Below are 16308 nucleotides of genomic sequence, written 5' to 3' on the forward strand. Positions count from 1 at the left end.
TTTTTTCCTGAGTTACGGTTCAAAAGTTACAGGCGAGGCCAAAATGTAAAGTTACTTTAGTTAACCATACTGTATTTCTCTTGAGGGTGGCTTTGCTGTAGTTCAACTCCTTCCAGGGGGAATTGGTGGCTTGTAAAACTATGCTCTCAGAGAAGCCTCCCCAACACTGCCTATATACAAGTCTTTTCAATTGAAAATATGATAACTACACTTGAGAAACACTGTTGCTGCTGATAAACGAATCAAATCAATCAAACTGTATATTGCACATTGCATTTTACCCACTGCTAAAAAAGATTGCACATTGTTCATTGCACATCACACAACATCATATCTATCCTGTTATCTGCACTGCACACTCTTTAGAACTGTATATAGTTATCTTTATTTTAGTCATATTTTATCTTATTCTATTCTAATTGTATTCTATTTATATTATTGGATGCTGCTATGGTTGAGGAATCACAACAAAGTTAATTTCACAATTTTTTTTGCTGTAAAGTACAGAATGACGTGACAATACAAATTATCTCGATCTGGGATCTGGACCTGGTAGCAATTGTGGTTCATTGCCAACTGACCTCAACAGAACACATCTATGAAACCGTGATGCGTGATTTTTTTCTGTAGCCGCAGTTTGCGAAGACGCTCTCTGATTGGCTAGCCCGCGTACAGCGAAGACCCTCTCTGATTGGTTTAGCTCCGAAGGGTCTCTTCCGCCTTGTACTGTACATATATATTCTCTGCTTCGAAGTGGATATGCTTTGGCCCTCTTTCGAAGTGGTTATGCTTAGATTTAGGGTACCCTAACCATAACTCTAAGCATAACCCTCTTCGAAAGAGGGCCAAAGCATAACCACTTCGAAGCAGAGAATATATATGTACAAGGCGGACATTTAATTTTCTATCCCAGAGCCCCTCGGAGCTAAACCAATCAGAGAGGGTCTTCGCTGTACGCGGGCTAGCCAATCAGAGAGCGTCTTCGCAAACTGCGGCTACGGAAAAAAATTGGCCAAGTGTCAGCCTTCCTAAAGCCCCATTTCATTTTTCTGCTGGATTGGCTACTATCGTCCTATATGGAAAATAGGGCAACCATGCTTCCTTACAAAGGCAAATCTATGCTGTTTGTCTTTGTAGGCCAGAATACCCCTCTACACCAGTATGTATACTACATCTGTACCCCTCTACACCTGTATGTATACTACATCTGTACCCCTCTACACCTGTATGTATACTACATCTGTACCCCTCTACACCTGTATGTATACTACATCTGTACCCCTCTACACCTGTATGTATACTACATCTGTACCCCTCTACACCTGTATGTATACTACATCTGTACCCCTTTACACCTGTATGTATACTACATCTGTACCCCTCTACACCTGTATGTACTACATCTGTACCCCTCTACACCTGTATGTACTACATCTGTACCCCTCTACACCTGTATGTACTACATCTGTACCCCTCTACACCTGTATACCACTATGTCTGTACATTTACTGGTCAAAAAACTGACTTGTGTAAACACACACACACACACACACACACACACACGCACGCACGCACGCACGCACGCACGCACACACACACACACACACACGCACACACACACAAATGAGCATGGACAAACCCCAATAGTCTGGGCTTCCTATGTGTTGCCCTGAAATAGACAGATATTTGATAGTCAAATACCTTCTCTTTTGGCCATTTACATCTTTGTTTTCCCATGATCATTAACAAGCCTATTCCATCAACAAATCCTCAGGAGACCCTAAAGGCCTCTACCTGTGTAGGTCTATATGTAGGCTATACCTGTAGGTCTATGATGCTGTTATTTCTTGTCACTATAGCTCCTTCAAACATCTAGATCCATATCATTATCAGATTATATATCATTATTCATATTACATCCATCTTGAGCCAAGGGAACCGCTCCCGCCTACCTCCGGTCAATGGTCTCTAACTACACACCCTCAAGACCCCTACGCTCTGCATCTTCTGGCCGCCTCAGACCTACTCCTATCCAAGCTCCCGGAGGGTCATCGAAGAGAAGCCGCCTATTCTCAGTCCTTGCCCCACAATGGTGGAATGAACTACCCAACCAACTTGTGTTCAGCTTTTCGTTCAGCGTTTCTCTGATTGGCCACACGGCCAATCAATCAATCCACTAGCACACGCCCTCGCGCAAAGAGAGACGCGGCAGAACGCTGGTCGAACCAGCGGTGTTCTGTTGTGTGACTGTACTACAGCGGTGTTCTGTTGTGTGACTGTACTAAACTCTTCCACCATATTAGGACAGTTAGGACAGCCGAATCCCGTCCAATCTTTCGCCGTCGACTAAAGACTCACTTCTTCAACCATTATCTGAAATGATTAATAAAAAAAAAAAAAAAAAAAAGATCTAACCCTGACTGAAAATGAATGAATGAATGAATGAATGAATGAATGAAAACTTTATTTAACAGATTGCAGAATGGGTACAATACAGTACGGCTCAATACATACAATTGTTAAGGGGATGCAGACCTGAGAAAGACGTTTGTCTTGTTTCCATCAGGGTCCCCCATTTTCAATTCATATAGACATATATGACATACATGACATACAGATAGTCAGTACTGCTACATCTATACATTTATGACATACCAGATTTGCAAATACAGTACTGTTTGTGATACAGAAGGAGTCAAGAAAAGGGAGTATATACATTTGACGTAGAAACTGTACATTGGAGGTTGGGTGGGGGGGGTTGGGTACATTGGGATATTGACAACCATACTGGGTAATTTACATTGGAGGTGGTTGGGGGGGGGGGGGGGGGGGGGGGGGGGCGGGGGGCATACTGTATAAACAAGTAACACTGTACATTGAGGGGGGGGGGGGGGAGGAGACACTGTACAAACAAACACAATTGTACATTGAACTATTGACAAAACCATACTAGGTAAATGACTGTACATTGGAGGGGGTTGGAATGATTGGGTTAGGATATTTACAGGGGCCAGTGTTGAATTGCAGTCTCCCGTAGGTGTCCCTTGAGAGAGGTTTTGAAAGTGGGTAGTGATCCACATTCCTTTACAGCTTTGGGTAGGGCGTTCCACATTGATGTGGCATAATTGCGAAACGTGTTTAGTCCCTTATTTGAGCCGAATCTGGGTTTGACATGATTTGTGGAGCTCCCTCTGGTGTTGTGATCGTGGTATTCACTGACCTTTGGGAAGTATTTTGACATGTACATGGGTACCTTGGTCGTGTAGTGTATCTTGTAGACCAGGCCCATTGCAAGTTGTTGTACTCTGTCGTCTACTCTAAGCCATCCTAGGTTGTCGAAGTGGGCAGGGGTGAGGTGGGTTCTAGGAGTAAGGTCAAGCAGTAGTCTGACCAGTTTGTTTTGAGATGTTTGTAATTTTGTTTTTAGCGCCTTTGAGGTGCTTTGGTACCATGAGGTGCAAGCATAGTCGTAGTACCCCTGAATGAGTGCTCCTGCCAGAGTCTTCAGGGTGTTCTTGTTTACCAGAGAGGAGATCCGGTACAAGAATCGAGTTCGTTGGTTGACTTTTTTTATTACATTGGATGCCATTTTGTCACAGGAGAGATTAGCCTCTAGGATGGACCCCAGGTAGGTAATTTCATCTTTCCTTGTGACAATATTGTCACCCACTGTAACTGAGAAGCCGTCGGTCTTGCTGAGTTTGTTATTTGAACCGAAGAGAATGGACTCTGTTTTGCCCATGTGTAATGATAGTTTGTTATCAGCGAGCCATATGCAGATTCTGCCTAGTTCCGAGCTGAGGGTTTTTTCAACCTGTAACTTGTTCTTGTCAGAGACCAGCAGGGCTGAGTCGTCCGCAAACAGGAACAAGTTGCAGTCACAAGCTGACGACATGTCATTTGCATAAATTAGGAACAGTAGCGGTCCTAGTATGCTTCCTTGTGGAACACCACAGCTCACTGTGAGGGGGGGGGATAGGGTACCGTTTACCTCCACCATCTGTTCCCTCCCCTCAAGGTAGGATTGCATCCAGCTCACTGATAGACTATCAAAACCAATTGCTTTTAGCTTGTCAATCAGAATGGAGTGATTGACCGTGTCAAAGGCCTTTTGTAGGTCCAGCATGACCATGCCGCAGTATTTGCCTGCGTCCACCTCTTGTTTGATGTGGTCATTCAAATAGAGAAGGCATGTGTCAGTGGAGTGGGATGTTCTGAAGCCAGATTGGAATTCGTAGATTAGATTTTTTTCCGCTAGGTACTTTTCGACCTGTTCGTAGACTATTTTTTCCATGACTTTCGAGATGGAGGTGAGAATAGAAACAGGGCGGTAGTTGCCTGGGTCTAATTTGCTGCCCTTTTTGTGCAGAGGGGTCACCCTCGCAATTTTGAAGTCCTTGGGGACGTGTCCCTGTTTTATGGAGAGGTTTATTATGTGTGTGATGATTGGTGTGATGGCGGCTGCTGAGTCTCTGAGGAATTTGGAGGGGATGTTGTCATGGCCAGTGGCCTTGTTAGGTTGGAGGGCGCTCAGTTTATTGAGTACCTCATCTGTTGTTACCGTTTCCAGCTTGAAGTCGTCCTTGCGGACCCCTAGGTAACCTTACTGTCATGCACTTGTCCTAATAAACTAACCTACACTGTAACACGCAACACTTTGATGAACATTGTTACTCAGCTGATAGAGTTGTACCCTTCTTGCTGTCTTGTCGTACAGAACTTGTAAGTCGCTTTGGATAAAAGCGTCAGCTAAATGACTAAATGTAAATGTAAATGTAAATGTATACTTACGGCTCTGCATTGAGGCTGTCCACAGGTGCCACGTAGTTGGCAGGGATATAACCCTGCTTAGAGGCCGACCTCCCAGTGAGCGCCTCTGCGTACCACCAGTCGGCATCAATGTCTTTGTCTTTACATCTTTTCAATGTGTCTCCAATGTTGAAACTCAAGTCCTCCTTCGTGCGAGCGGTGTAGTCGTACAGAGCAGTGTAAACACCACAGTGTAAAGATGGGTCTCTCCTGGGCTCCAGGTCGGGATTCTTAATCTTAATAGGTATATCGGATGTATCAAAAGATCCTTGACACGTCTGACAACACAAAAAATCCAGCCATCCTTTATTTTCCATGGTGAATGTAAATGAGTGTGAATTCCTTTTTTAGACCTTTTTGAGCAGGGTCTGTCTGCAAGAGAGGGTGTAACTTAAAGGTGTGGGGGAACTTATAGTGGGTGTAATTTAAAGGTATGGGGGAGGGGCGTAACTGATAGTGGGCATAATTTAAAGCTGTGGGGGAGGTAACTTATAGTGGGTATAACTTAAAGGTATGTGGTGGTGGGGGGCGTAACTTATAGTGGGTATAACTTAAAGGTGTGTGGGGGGGGGGGGGGGCATAACTTATAGTGGGCGTAAAAACATGCCCTTTCGAAGTGTGTGCCTGTGTGGAACACGTGAAACGTAAAGTGTGTTGTTATAGCCAAATGGCACCACATTCAATAATGTACTCCCCTGGGTCGTCAGCAATACACCCGCCAAGTGTGGAGTACATTGGATGAATGGTTCTCAAGTTTTTTGTTATATCGGCGGCACGGTGGTGTATTGGTTAACACTGTCGCCTCACAGCTAGAAGGTCCTGGGTTCGATTCCCGCTTGGGGACCAGGTTGCCGTGTTGCCAGCCAGACTCAGCCCTGCTGGTCTCTGACAAGAACAAGTTACAGGTTGAAAAAACCCTCAGCTCGGAACTAGGCAAAATCTGCATATGGCTCGCTGATAACAAACTATCATTACACATGGGCAAAACAGAGTCCATTCTCTTCGGTTCAAATAACAAACTCAGCAAGACCGACGGCTTCTCAGTTACAGTGGGTGACAATATTGTCACAAGGAAAGATGAAATTACCTACCTGGGTTCCATCCTAGAGGCTAATCTCTCCTGTGACAAAATGGCATTCAATGTAATAAAAAAAGTCAATCAACGAACTCGATTCTTGTACCGGATCTCCTCTCTGGTAAACAGGAATACCCTGAAGACTCTGGCAGGAGCACTCATTCAGGGGTACTACGACTATGCTTGCACCTCATGGTACCAAAGCACCTCAAAGGCGCTAAAAACAAAATTACAAACATCTCAAAACAAACTGGTCAGACTACTGCTTGACCTTACTCCTAGAACCCACCTCACCCCTGCCCACTTTGACAACCTAGGATGGCTTAGAGTAGACGACAGAGTACAGCAACTTGCAATGGGCCTGGTTTACAAGATACACTATACGACTAAGGTACCCATGTACATGTCAAAATACTTCCCAAAGGTCAGTGAATACCACGATCACAACACCAGAGGGAGCTCCACAAATCATGTTAAACCCAGATTCGGCTCAAACAAGGGACTAAACACGTTTCGCAATTATGCCACATCAATGTGGAACGCCCTACCCAAAGCTGTAAAGGAATGGGAATCACTACCCACTTTCAAAACCACTCTCAAGGAACACCTACGGGAGACTGCAATTCGAAACTGGCCCCTGTAAATGTCCTAACGCAACCCCCTCCATGTACAGTTTTGCTTGTTTGTACAGTATTCCCCCCCCCCCAACCCCCTCCAATGTAAATTACCTAGTATGGTTGTCAATATCCCAATGTACAGTTTTGCTTGTACAGTTGTACAGTGTTTCCCCCCCCAACCCCTCCCTACCCAACCCCCCCCCACACAACCCCACCCAACCTCCTCCAATGTACAGTTTTTACGTCAAATGTATATACTCCTTTTTCTGGACTATTTTTCACAAACAGTACTGTATTTGCAAATTTGGTATGTCATAAATGTATAGATGTAGCAGTAGGCCTACTGTCATGTATGTCATATATGTCCTGATGAATTGAAAATGGGGGACCCTGATGTAAACAAGACGAAAGTCTTTCTCTGGTCTGCATCCCCTTAACAATGTGTGTATTGAGCTGTACTGTATTGTACCCATTCTGCAATCTGTTAATAAAGTTTTCAATCAATCAATCAATTCAAAAGCCAGTTAGCCAGTGGGGTATCTCCCGGGCCTTTCTGTGTGGAGTTTGCATGTTCTCCCGTGCTCGCAAGCCCCCCCCCCCCCCCCCCCCCCCTGTGGGTTGCCCATCGCATGCATGTGTTAATCTGATGGCAAATAAAGACTTCTACTTCTTATAGCACCACCACAAATGGCACCAAATTCGACACAGACACATAGATTCCTTCCTTTATAGTTAAAAAGTTAGAAGTTAGAGGAAAGACAGTAAGTGCCTGTTGCTTTATTGTTAGGTCATGTTGCAAGTTTAACCACACGTTTGTTTCCAGCAGGATGAGAGAGATATCCAATATTGTCACACGCTACATTCTATTAAATGGGTAGTTTAACTACATATTGCAATAGTTTGCTCGTAGTTCAACAAAATAAAATGTAAGATTTTAGTAGTCAATAACTTTGTGTATTTAACTACTGGAACTACAATTGTGGCTGTATAACTAGAAAATGCCTCTTCTCTCTCTCTCTCTCTCTCTCCCTCTCTCTCTCTCTCTCTCTCTCTCTCTCTCTCTCTCTCTCTCTCTCTCTCTCTCTCTCTCTCTCTCTCTCTCTCTCTCTCTCTCTCTCTCTCTCTCTCTGAAACCTCCTTTGACCAACCACAAAATGTGCCAGTTCAAGATAAACAAGTTTTACATCCTGCCAGACATCAATTCAAGTAGCTTGATCTACCTTTTCCAGTAAATAGGGTTAGTAAAAGCTTACTTTACATCCACAAGTCAAACCCTTCAAGAAAATGTATCCATATAAGTGGTTTGTCAAAAATAAATTAAATCAAGACTGTAGCTTTAAGATGCTAATTATTTGGAGACATTAAAACTATTTAAAAACATAAACGGGCAGAACTTGCAACACTATTATTGTCTAAAACATAAACCTCCACACAGAAGTAATAGCCTGCTTTCCACACAAAGGAACAAAAGAGATTTAAGTTATTTAAACATTTATTCAAATACAAATATTTAGTATTTACATATTGTTGCAAACAGTGATTATTTGTTTACTGGGCTATGGCTTCAAACAATAAGTTTGAATGTCAAGCACATTTCATTAAAAACAACAACTCTGAGTTGGTACAAGGCCTATGTTGACCAGCTGTGGAGAATTGGCCCTTGGTAACATTCACATTATAGGAGTCCTTGAACTCTTGAGTGAGGTCAAGTATTATTGAGCATTGAAAGCAAACAAGTCAGCCATTGCTGATCCTCTTGACTGTTTCAGAGAGCAGAAGGACATTATTGATGCTCTGACTGAGAGCAGAATGACATTGATGATGCTCTGTGACTGACTGAGAGCAGAATGACATTGATGATGCTCTGTGACTGACTGAGAGCAGAATGACATTGATGATGCTCTGCGACTGTCTCAGAGAGCAAGACACTGAAATCTAAATGTTTGCTTGACCTTTAGGCAATTGCATTGTGTCAATGACATTTGAAATGTCTTTGGCTCCGTCCATCCTGAGGCAGGTGAAGACTCTGGTAGGGAGACTGATGGAGGCAGGGCAGAGGAGAGCTCCGTTAGGCTTTACTCTCCAATCTCCAGTGTGGACGTGGTGTGGGTGTCGTCGCCTGTCTCCACCTCCTGCCACGGTTCAAATCCCACCTTTTCAGCCATGTACGCTGCTCTTTGGTCAGGTCCAATAGGTACCCGAGATACGTATGAGGAGAATTAGCACAAGAGACGACATATGTTATGAGGAGGACACATTAGCTGAAAGACGCTAAATGAATACACAACATTTGTAACTGGAATTTAACAAAAACAATGTCTATATTTTACTGACGTGCTAGGAGTATTTAGAAACAGTTATGGAAATACTGTTAAATAGAAAACAAATTATGTGTCCATGTGAAGGTATGGGTTTAGGTGTCTAGCTACATAGTGTGTGTGTGTGTGTGTGTGTGTGTGTGTGTGCGTGTGCGTGTGTGCGTGTGTGTTGTGTGTGTGTGTGTGTGTGCGTGTGTGCGTGCGTGTGCGTGTGCGTGTGCGTGTGTGTGTGTGTGTGTGTAAATGAATGAACCTAAATATGTACTGGACTGAGTTGAGACTGCAGGGGAAGATTGCGTGTCTCCCTGCTGCGGACCATTCTGTCTCTCACTCTGTGTTAAAATGTTTTGCCATAGATGAGTGCATTGTTATCTTTACTCTGAAAGCGAGATTACATGTCTTACCATCTAAACTGAATCTCTCCATCTGGTTTCCAGGCAGTCATGCTCCTCACTGTATTCATCATGACAATAACCAAATAGCTGAAACCATGTTACACATCTTAATGGTTGCCATGTATACAGGGGCCTCTACATAAGTAGGCATGACGAATAGTAGATTTGATAGCGAAAGATATCTCTCTTATTTTTTAGGTCCTCCATCACGCTGTTTAAGCATTCTACTGTGAAGCCAAGCATGTTCAACCTGTGCAATGATGATTCCATGTTCTCTAGTATTACAGCTAACACCCCTGATGTATTTGTGGTAAATGAACACCTTAGGGAGGTGTCCATCTTGAGGTTGGCTGTACTTTTGACTACAGCTTAGAAGAAGCCTTCCTAACCAAAATGCTGAAATACCAACAGCTACAGCAGACCATCTCACAGCTAGGCTACAGATGTAAACTCCTAGTTTTTATCTTTGGAAGCCTAGGGCATGTGCACAAGTTGGTTGTGAGGGGCCTACAAATAGCCGGTCTCCCCCAAAAGGAAGGCCAAGCAGTTAGCCAGGTACTGCCCAGTATCAGCAATTATAGGAAGCCGCTCAATTTGGAGGAGGCGCTGTTACCTTTTCCCATGATTCTGCCGTCCATGCACCTTGTACCCAACTGTTCTTTCAGAATTTCTGACTGCACTCGCATTGTTTATGTCTATGAGGCCTCCTTGTACTTCTGTTCATGTGACATAAATAAACATTTCAAATGTGTGTAACAGCAACTCAAGGCTCCCAGCACCTTTTCTTGGCTGTACAGTCGGAGGTGCTTGAGTCTACCTGCTCCTCAGCATACATACTAGCCCTTCACTGGACACCCGGGGCAGAAGGCTGAGAGTTAAAGAGATAATATTTGAAACCCTAGCCATTTTTGCTCTTTGCCAATGATGTTGATCGGTAGAGTCCTTTCTCAGCACAATCCATACTGTTCCTCATTCTACACAAACCAATGCAATGTCAATGGGGTAAAGTTGCAATATGTAGAGGTTGACGGATGACACATTAAATCTACTTTGTGTGCACTGTGGAGAATATTTCAGTCAGCTTTTACAGACAATAGCATTGCATTGGTTTGTGACTAATTAGACATGGTTAAAAGGACCAAACAACAACATCATTGGTAAGTATAGTTCCCCAAGGCAACTGCAAGATTTTCTGAGAAAGAAATGCAGAAAGAATGTCTAAGTAAACCACACAATCTATCCCGTCTAAATGATCTGTCCTCAGTGCTCACAAGATATTGTAGTGACAGAGACTCACATGAAGGCTATCCGTGTCCCTCAGACTGGCAATGGTATTCAGAACGTGTCTTGGGTCCACACTGCCTACCAGCAAAGTATTGACTGACCCCTCTGTCTCACAGGGTCTGAGAGAGAGAGGTAGGTTGCATGCTGTCTTTGTGTGTGAGAAAATCAGAGCACGCAAACATGGGGAGGACATGAGAACTCTGCTAAACCACTGCGCTGCCCAAACAACAGTCCTGAGCACAATGAGATCCGTCATTTACAGTAAAACACTCATTCTGGACATCATAAACAGCTTTGTGATATGAGTAAAAGGGACTAACCCCAAACCTTGGGACTTGATTTTGACAAAAAGTATTTGCAAAGACCATACCAGAAGCTGTACTCTGGGAGATGATATTGGAGCATGCGTCACCAGAACCCCAATGTCTACAGCTAGGAGGTGCAAGCGCACAGGTGTACTTTCCCAAGAGCTCAGCTGATCATCCCATACCAGATTTCACCAAGACCACAAGCAAGACAAGGAGAAAATGTTGAGATACAATAGGTTTTTTTTAATTTATTACAAAATATGATATATAGCACATGAATTCATAAGTTTATTTAAATAGCAATTTACTAGACTAACTAAAATACCATGCCCTTAGGCCTAGGGTAGTTAAGAACGGAGATGCTCCCTGCACTATAGGTCAACCCCCCCCAGCTGTTATTCCCACCCACCTACTTGCCCTGCCCCTAAAACACTACACACGTGAGGGAAGGTGCTGCACTGCACACAGGTCTGGACACTATCACACTATTCGTCCAAAGTATCACCACACACTTTCTCAACTTCACGGAAAAAGCCTGGGCGTATATCACACTATTTATCCCAGGTTGGCACGGCACAGAATGATGAATAGTAATATTAAAATAATGAACACTAAATATAATATATATATAAAAGATAAGGGGGCTGTAGGGTAGTGGGGGATGTTGAACACTAAGGGTTATGCCATAGGCCAGAATGCTCCTCTCCATGTCCTAGCCTATACGTTTGGGCAGTAGCACCATTGGTTACAAACATACAAAAAGATAGTTAAGACCGGGGCCCGAAGGTGAGGACCGGGAGGTCTCCTTTCCCTCCCGCTCTCGCAGGCCCTCACGCCTTCGGGCAAAAAAACTGTCTGTCTGCAACAGGGATTTAGTGTACTCCAAGCGAGGGTGTATCGTAATGTCCTCCCGCCTGCAAGGGAGAGCACAATCAGACAAAAACCAAGTCCCACGGGCGTGGGTTTAGAGTCCCAATGCACACTTTCAATCGTATTCTCGATACACAAGAGAGATGCAGTTTCACAGAGGGAGAAGTGTCCAGGATACTGCGTTCCAATCTTCCACAGTTTACTTAGTTACTTGAATTAATGCCGTTCTTATAATCCACAGCTCGACACAGTTAATATCATTCACGATTCCAAATCGCAGTTAGTTTGTTTCTCCACTGACCGCTCTGGAACCAGTTTGCTTGTCAGGCACGCATTCTGATATATTTGTATTCCTTTTACTCACAGAATGCAGCGTTGCAATAATGTATCTCTTGGTTGAGGCTCCACTCGTTCAACAGCAGGGTGAACACAGCAGTAGGCAGCAGGAAAGGTTTCACTGGGAAAAAGCACAAAGAAAGAGTTGCGTGTCCCAGTATTCCAGCAGCTCTGCGTCCTCCGGTGTCGACCTCTCGACTCTCATTCTGCTGCTGTCAAGAACACATTTCCCCTTTGACCATCTCCCGGGGCTTTATGGCACCGCCCCTACACGCCCGCCAGCCAATCCGCTGCTCCCTCCAGCGGCACACCCCTGCAACGTAAGAGAGGGAACTCCCATGGGTAGATCCCACGTTCAATGAATACACACACCTACTACCGTTCTGCACTTGCCTGATATCAATTACTCCAGCGCATATCACCACATCAGTAGGACGGCTCCTCTCCTCCCACTGGAACACCATGGACTTCATCTGACAAGGGAAGAATGCACAGCATAGCACGGCACAGCTATAGGAAATTACCATAACTACATATATTGCATATGCACTTGCCTGACACCCTGCCAGGTACGCATGTAGATCCTCACAGGACCATCACTGGGGCGTGTCCTCCTCTCAGGGTCAAGCAGGTCCATCAGTACACACCACACACAGACACACACACACACCCCCACCCCGTGACACATGCACAAAACATGATATTTTCTTCTCAAAAGTAACAACATACTTGGTAATATATTTCAGTACTCGTCCACATAGGGGATGCCTTATGAGCAGCAGTAACCTTTCAGCCAGATGTATATTTATATATATATTGTAACAAAGGTAGCATACAGGGGTAGGTGGAAGGTGAAATATGGTTGTACAATCAATCAAACACAGTCAAATAGCTTTAGCTCCCCGCTTGACAATGGCCAGGGGCATTTATTTAAGCAAAACAGAAAATTAAGAAAAACAACAAAATCATACTGGCTCCCATTGGAGCACCTAACTACCTTTACTGTAGTCCAGTCCCTAACTAGGCCGGGCCGCTGTCAACTCACGGTTTTAGATGTCTCCCAACAGTTCTCTCACAGGTCTTTCACACCGGCCGGGCCACACAGCTGTATATATACCACTACACTTTGCTAGCTTCATATCACAGCTGTATATATACCACTACACTTTGCTAGCTTCATATCACAGCTGTATATATACCACTACACTTTGCTAGCTTCATATCACAGCTGTATATATACCACTACACTTTGCTAGCTTCATATCACAGCTGTATATGTACTAAGGCTGAGATGATATGCCATTTGAAGAATCGATAAATATAGATTTTTTTAAAGGCCAACCTCCAGCTTAAACCCTACTGATCAATTATGGGTAGTTTACATCATTGGTATATACTTTCATTATTTATTTTTTTCCATTTGACACCGGAAATGCCACTCTGAAAGAGTTAAAAAGGTCCATGCACGAATAACATGCACGCGCAAATCAAAAAAGCTTATCAAACGCCGACGTCACAACAGGACACAGGTGCATATTAATGAGCCGAATCTAATGTTGCTTTTCCACTAAAATAAAGTACTCAGTTTGTCTCCGTGTGGGGAGGCGGGGCTGCTGGTGATCAGCATGAGAGCTCCAGAAATGTCACGTGAAAAACTGCAGACCACTGATTGGTCAGAAGAGAGACGCGTCACTGTCTGGAGAGTCTGAACGAAAACAGAACGCCGCCATCTTTAATGTCTCGCGTAGGATGTCTTATGTATGTTTGCAGCACGAAACAAGTGCAATAAAAAAGGATACAGTCACTGTGTATTCTGCCTCATTTATTGATGAAACAAAACCGACATCAACACAATTTGCCACCGAGCGGAGAGTTTAGTCTGACAAAAAGATTGCTGATTAGTTACGCTTGTTGTTGGGGTTAGGGACGAGTGGTAACGTTAGTTAGCCTAATGCTAACGTTAGCAGATATACACGAGAGGCTAGGCAACGTTAAAGCTTGTAGAATAGACACAATGAGGTAACGTTAGCGTTAGCATAATAGACACAACGAGAGTCTGGTTAATGTTGTTATTGATTGAATGAAAACTGTGTTTTACTCTGGCTTGCCAAGCTCATCATAGCCCCTTCGTGACTGATGCACCGAGTGAATCCACAGTCACTTGCTCCTTAATAGGAAACCAACCTAGATTTACCATGAAGGACTGGTTCTGGCCGAACCGTTCGTTATACAAGTATCACAGAGACATTTCAAATGTACTCACAGTTGCACGAGGGTTTCGGACAGAGATACGGGATGGTTTGAAAGCTCTGCGTTGCTAATAAAGATTTAAATATTTTTTAAAACTGCTCAAAACGGCATTATTTCCGGCGTTGGCTGCCTGGTGTGATCACAGTGCATGCGCATCATGCACCCAACGCCAGAAATAATTCTCCGCCTCCTTGCTACTGCCTGTGACTCACAGAGCCCCCTGGTGACCAACACCTGTTGTGACGACATTACACGCGCACGTTATGAACCATTGATTAAAATATGCATGTGCGTGGTGATTGTGTTGGGCAGACAAAATGTTTTGATAAAAACGCTAAAACTGGGTCAATTTCAATACTTTTTTTTCCAATTCTTCATGAAAGTCACTGTTGGCCTAGTCCACATTGTTTATTGAACAAAAATACACCGTGGAGGTTGACCTTTAAGGCTGTCAATCGATTAAAATATTGAATCTCATTAATCGCATGATTGTCCATAGTTAACTCACAATTAATCACAAATGAATTGCATATGTTGTATCTACCTTAAACAAATCTTTTTCAAGTTTTAATACTCTTATCAACATGAGAGTCAACTAATGCTTGCTTTATGCAGCCATTTAACACAAAAGGATGACCATCATGCATTGCAAATTTGCATCAAATTCAAAACAGAGTGATGCACAAAATAACTTAAAGGAAAATAATAATTTAAAACAATGAATAAAGTGTGCATGAAATAATAGGGGAAATAAAATGTTAGGAACTTGTTACATTCACCCACACAAGGGCTGATGACTCACCCCCCCCCTCTCTCTCTCACACACACTCCCCAGCTATCTTTCTCTCTTGCCCCTTTCTCACCTCTCTCACCCCCCCCCCCTCTCTCTCTCTCTCTCTCTCTCTTCTCTCTCTCTCTCTCTCTCTCTCTCTCTATCTCTATCTCTCTCTCTCTCTCTCTATCTCTCTCTCTCTCTCTCTCTATCGTTCTCTCTACATTTACATTTTACATTTAGTCATTTAGCTGACACTTTTATGCAAAGCGACTTATAAGTTCTGTACGACAAGTCATCAGGAAGGGTACAACTCTATCAGCTGAGTAACAAAGTGTTGAGTGCTACAGTGTATGTTAGTTTATTAGGACAAGTGCATGACAGTAAGGTTAGTTAGGGTTAGATCTTTTTTTATAATTTTTTATTATTTCAGATAATGGTTGAAGAAGTGCGTCTTTAGTTGACGGAGAAATAGTGGACGTGTTTCGGCTGTCCTAACTGGGGTGGGTAGTTCATTCCACCGTTGTGGGGTAAGGACTGAGAATAGGCGGCTTCTCTTTGATGACCCTCCCGGAGCTCGGATAGGAGTAGGTCTGAGGCGGCCAGACACACACTCTCTCACACACACACACTTTGAGTCAGAAACAAACATATAGTATCAATGAGAGTATCAATAATACACCTGAGTGAAGTCTAGTAAAAATTTTAAAAAAAATAATCCTTGAGGGCGGTTAGGTGGCGTAGCGGAGATTGCGTTCGTCACCAACCCCGGAGCTGTGAGCTGGATTCGCCTGTTCGAATCCAGCTCACAGCTCAGGGGTTGTCCACCAGCTCGGCTGGCCGTTCACACTAATACAATTGGCTGTATTAGAGGGTGGGAGAAGCTGGCGGGGTGGGTCCGGGTCGTTGTAAACAGCGACTCCTACAGTTCGGTCGGGGCGCCTGCTAAGCGCGGATAGGACCTGAGTGGGATAGTGTGATCCTTCCACACGCTATGCCCTCTCAGGGAGGATCCGCGCTGCCAGGTGAAAATAAGCAGTGATTGGCTGGACGTGTGTCGGAGGAAGCACGTGATAGCCTCCACTCTCCCAGACCGACTGTGGGGGGTAAGTGTGCAGCGACCAGGAAGGGATTGGGAATTGGCATACGACTAACATTGGGATGGGAGAAAAAAATTGGAGGAAAATGGAGGGGGAAAAAGATCAACAAAAAAAAAGAAAAAAAAAATTCTCCCCACCATCCAGCACCTCCGCCTCACCCTCCAGCACCTCCTC

General features: G+C 44.0%; 1 protein-coding gene across 1 annotated transcript in view; it reads right to left on the minus strand.

Annotated features, from left to right (window-relative positions):
* LOC311228332 (tyrosine-protein kinase FRK-like) overlaps positions 1 to 16308 on the minus strand; it is a gene marked incomplete at both ends in the record, with an annotated part of 40662 nt that overhangs the window by 17005 nt on the left and 7349 nt on the right. The window contains one exon of the mRNA XM_084314241.1: positions 4792 to 5045. Within this exon, the coding sequence (XP_084170367.1) occupies positions 4792 to 5045 (254 nt within the window). The remainder of the gene's footprint in view (positions 1 to 4791; positions 5046 to 16308) is intronic.

This window comes from Notolepis coatsorum, assembly GCF_963971535.1.
Source record: "Notolepis coatsorum genome assembly, chromosome: 5".
Taxonomy (NCBI): domain Eukaryota; kingdom Metazoa; phylum Chordata; class Actinopteri; order Aulopiformes; family Paralepididae; genus Notolepis; species Notolepis coatsorum.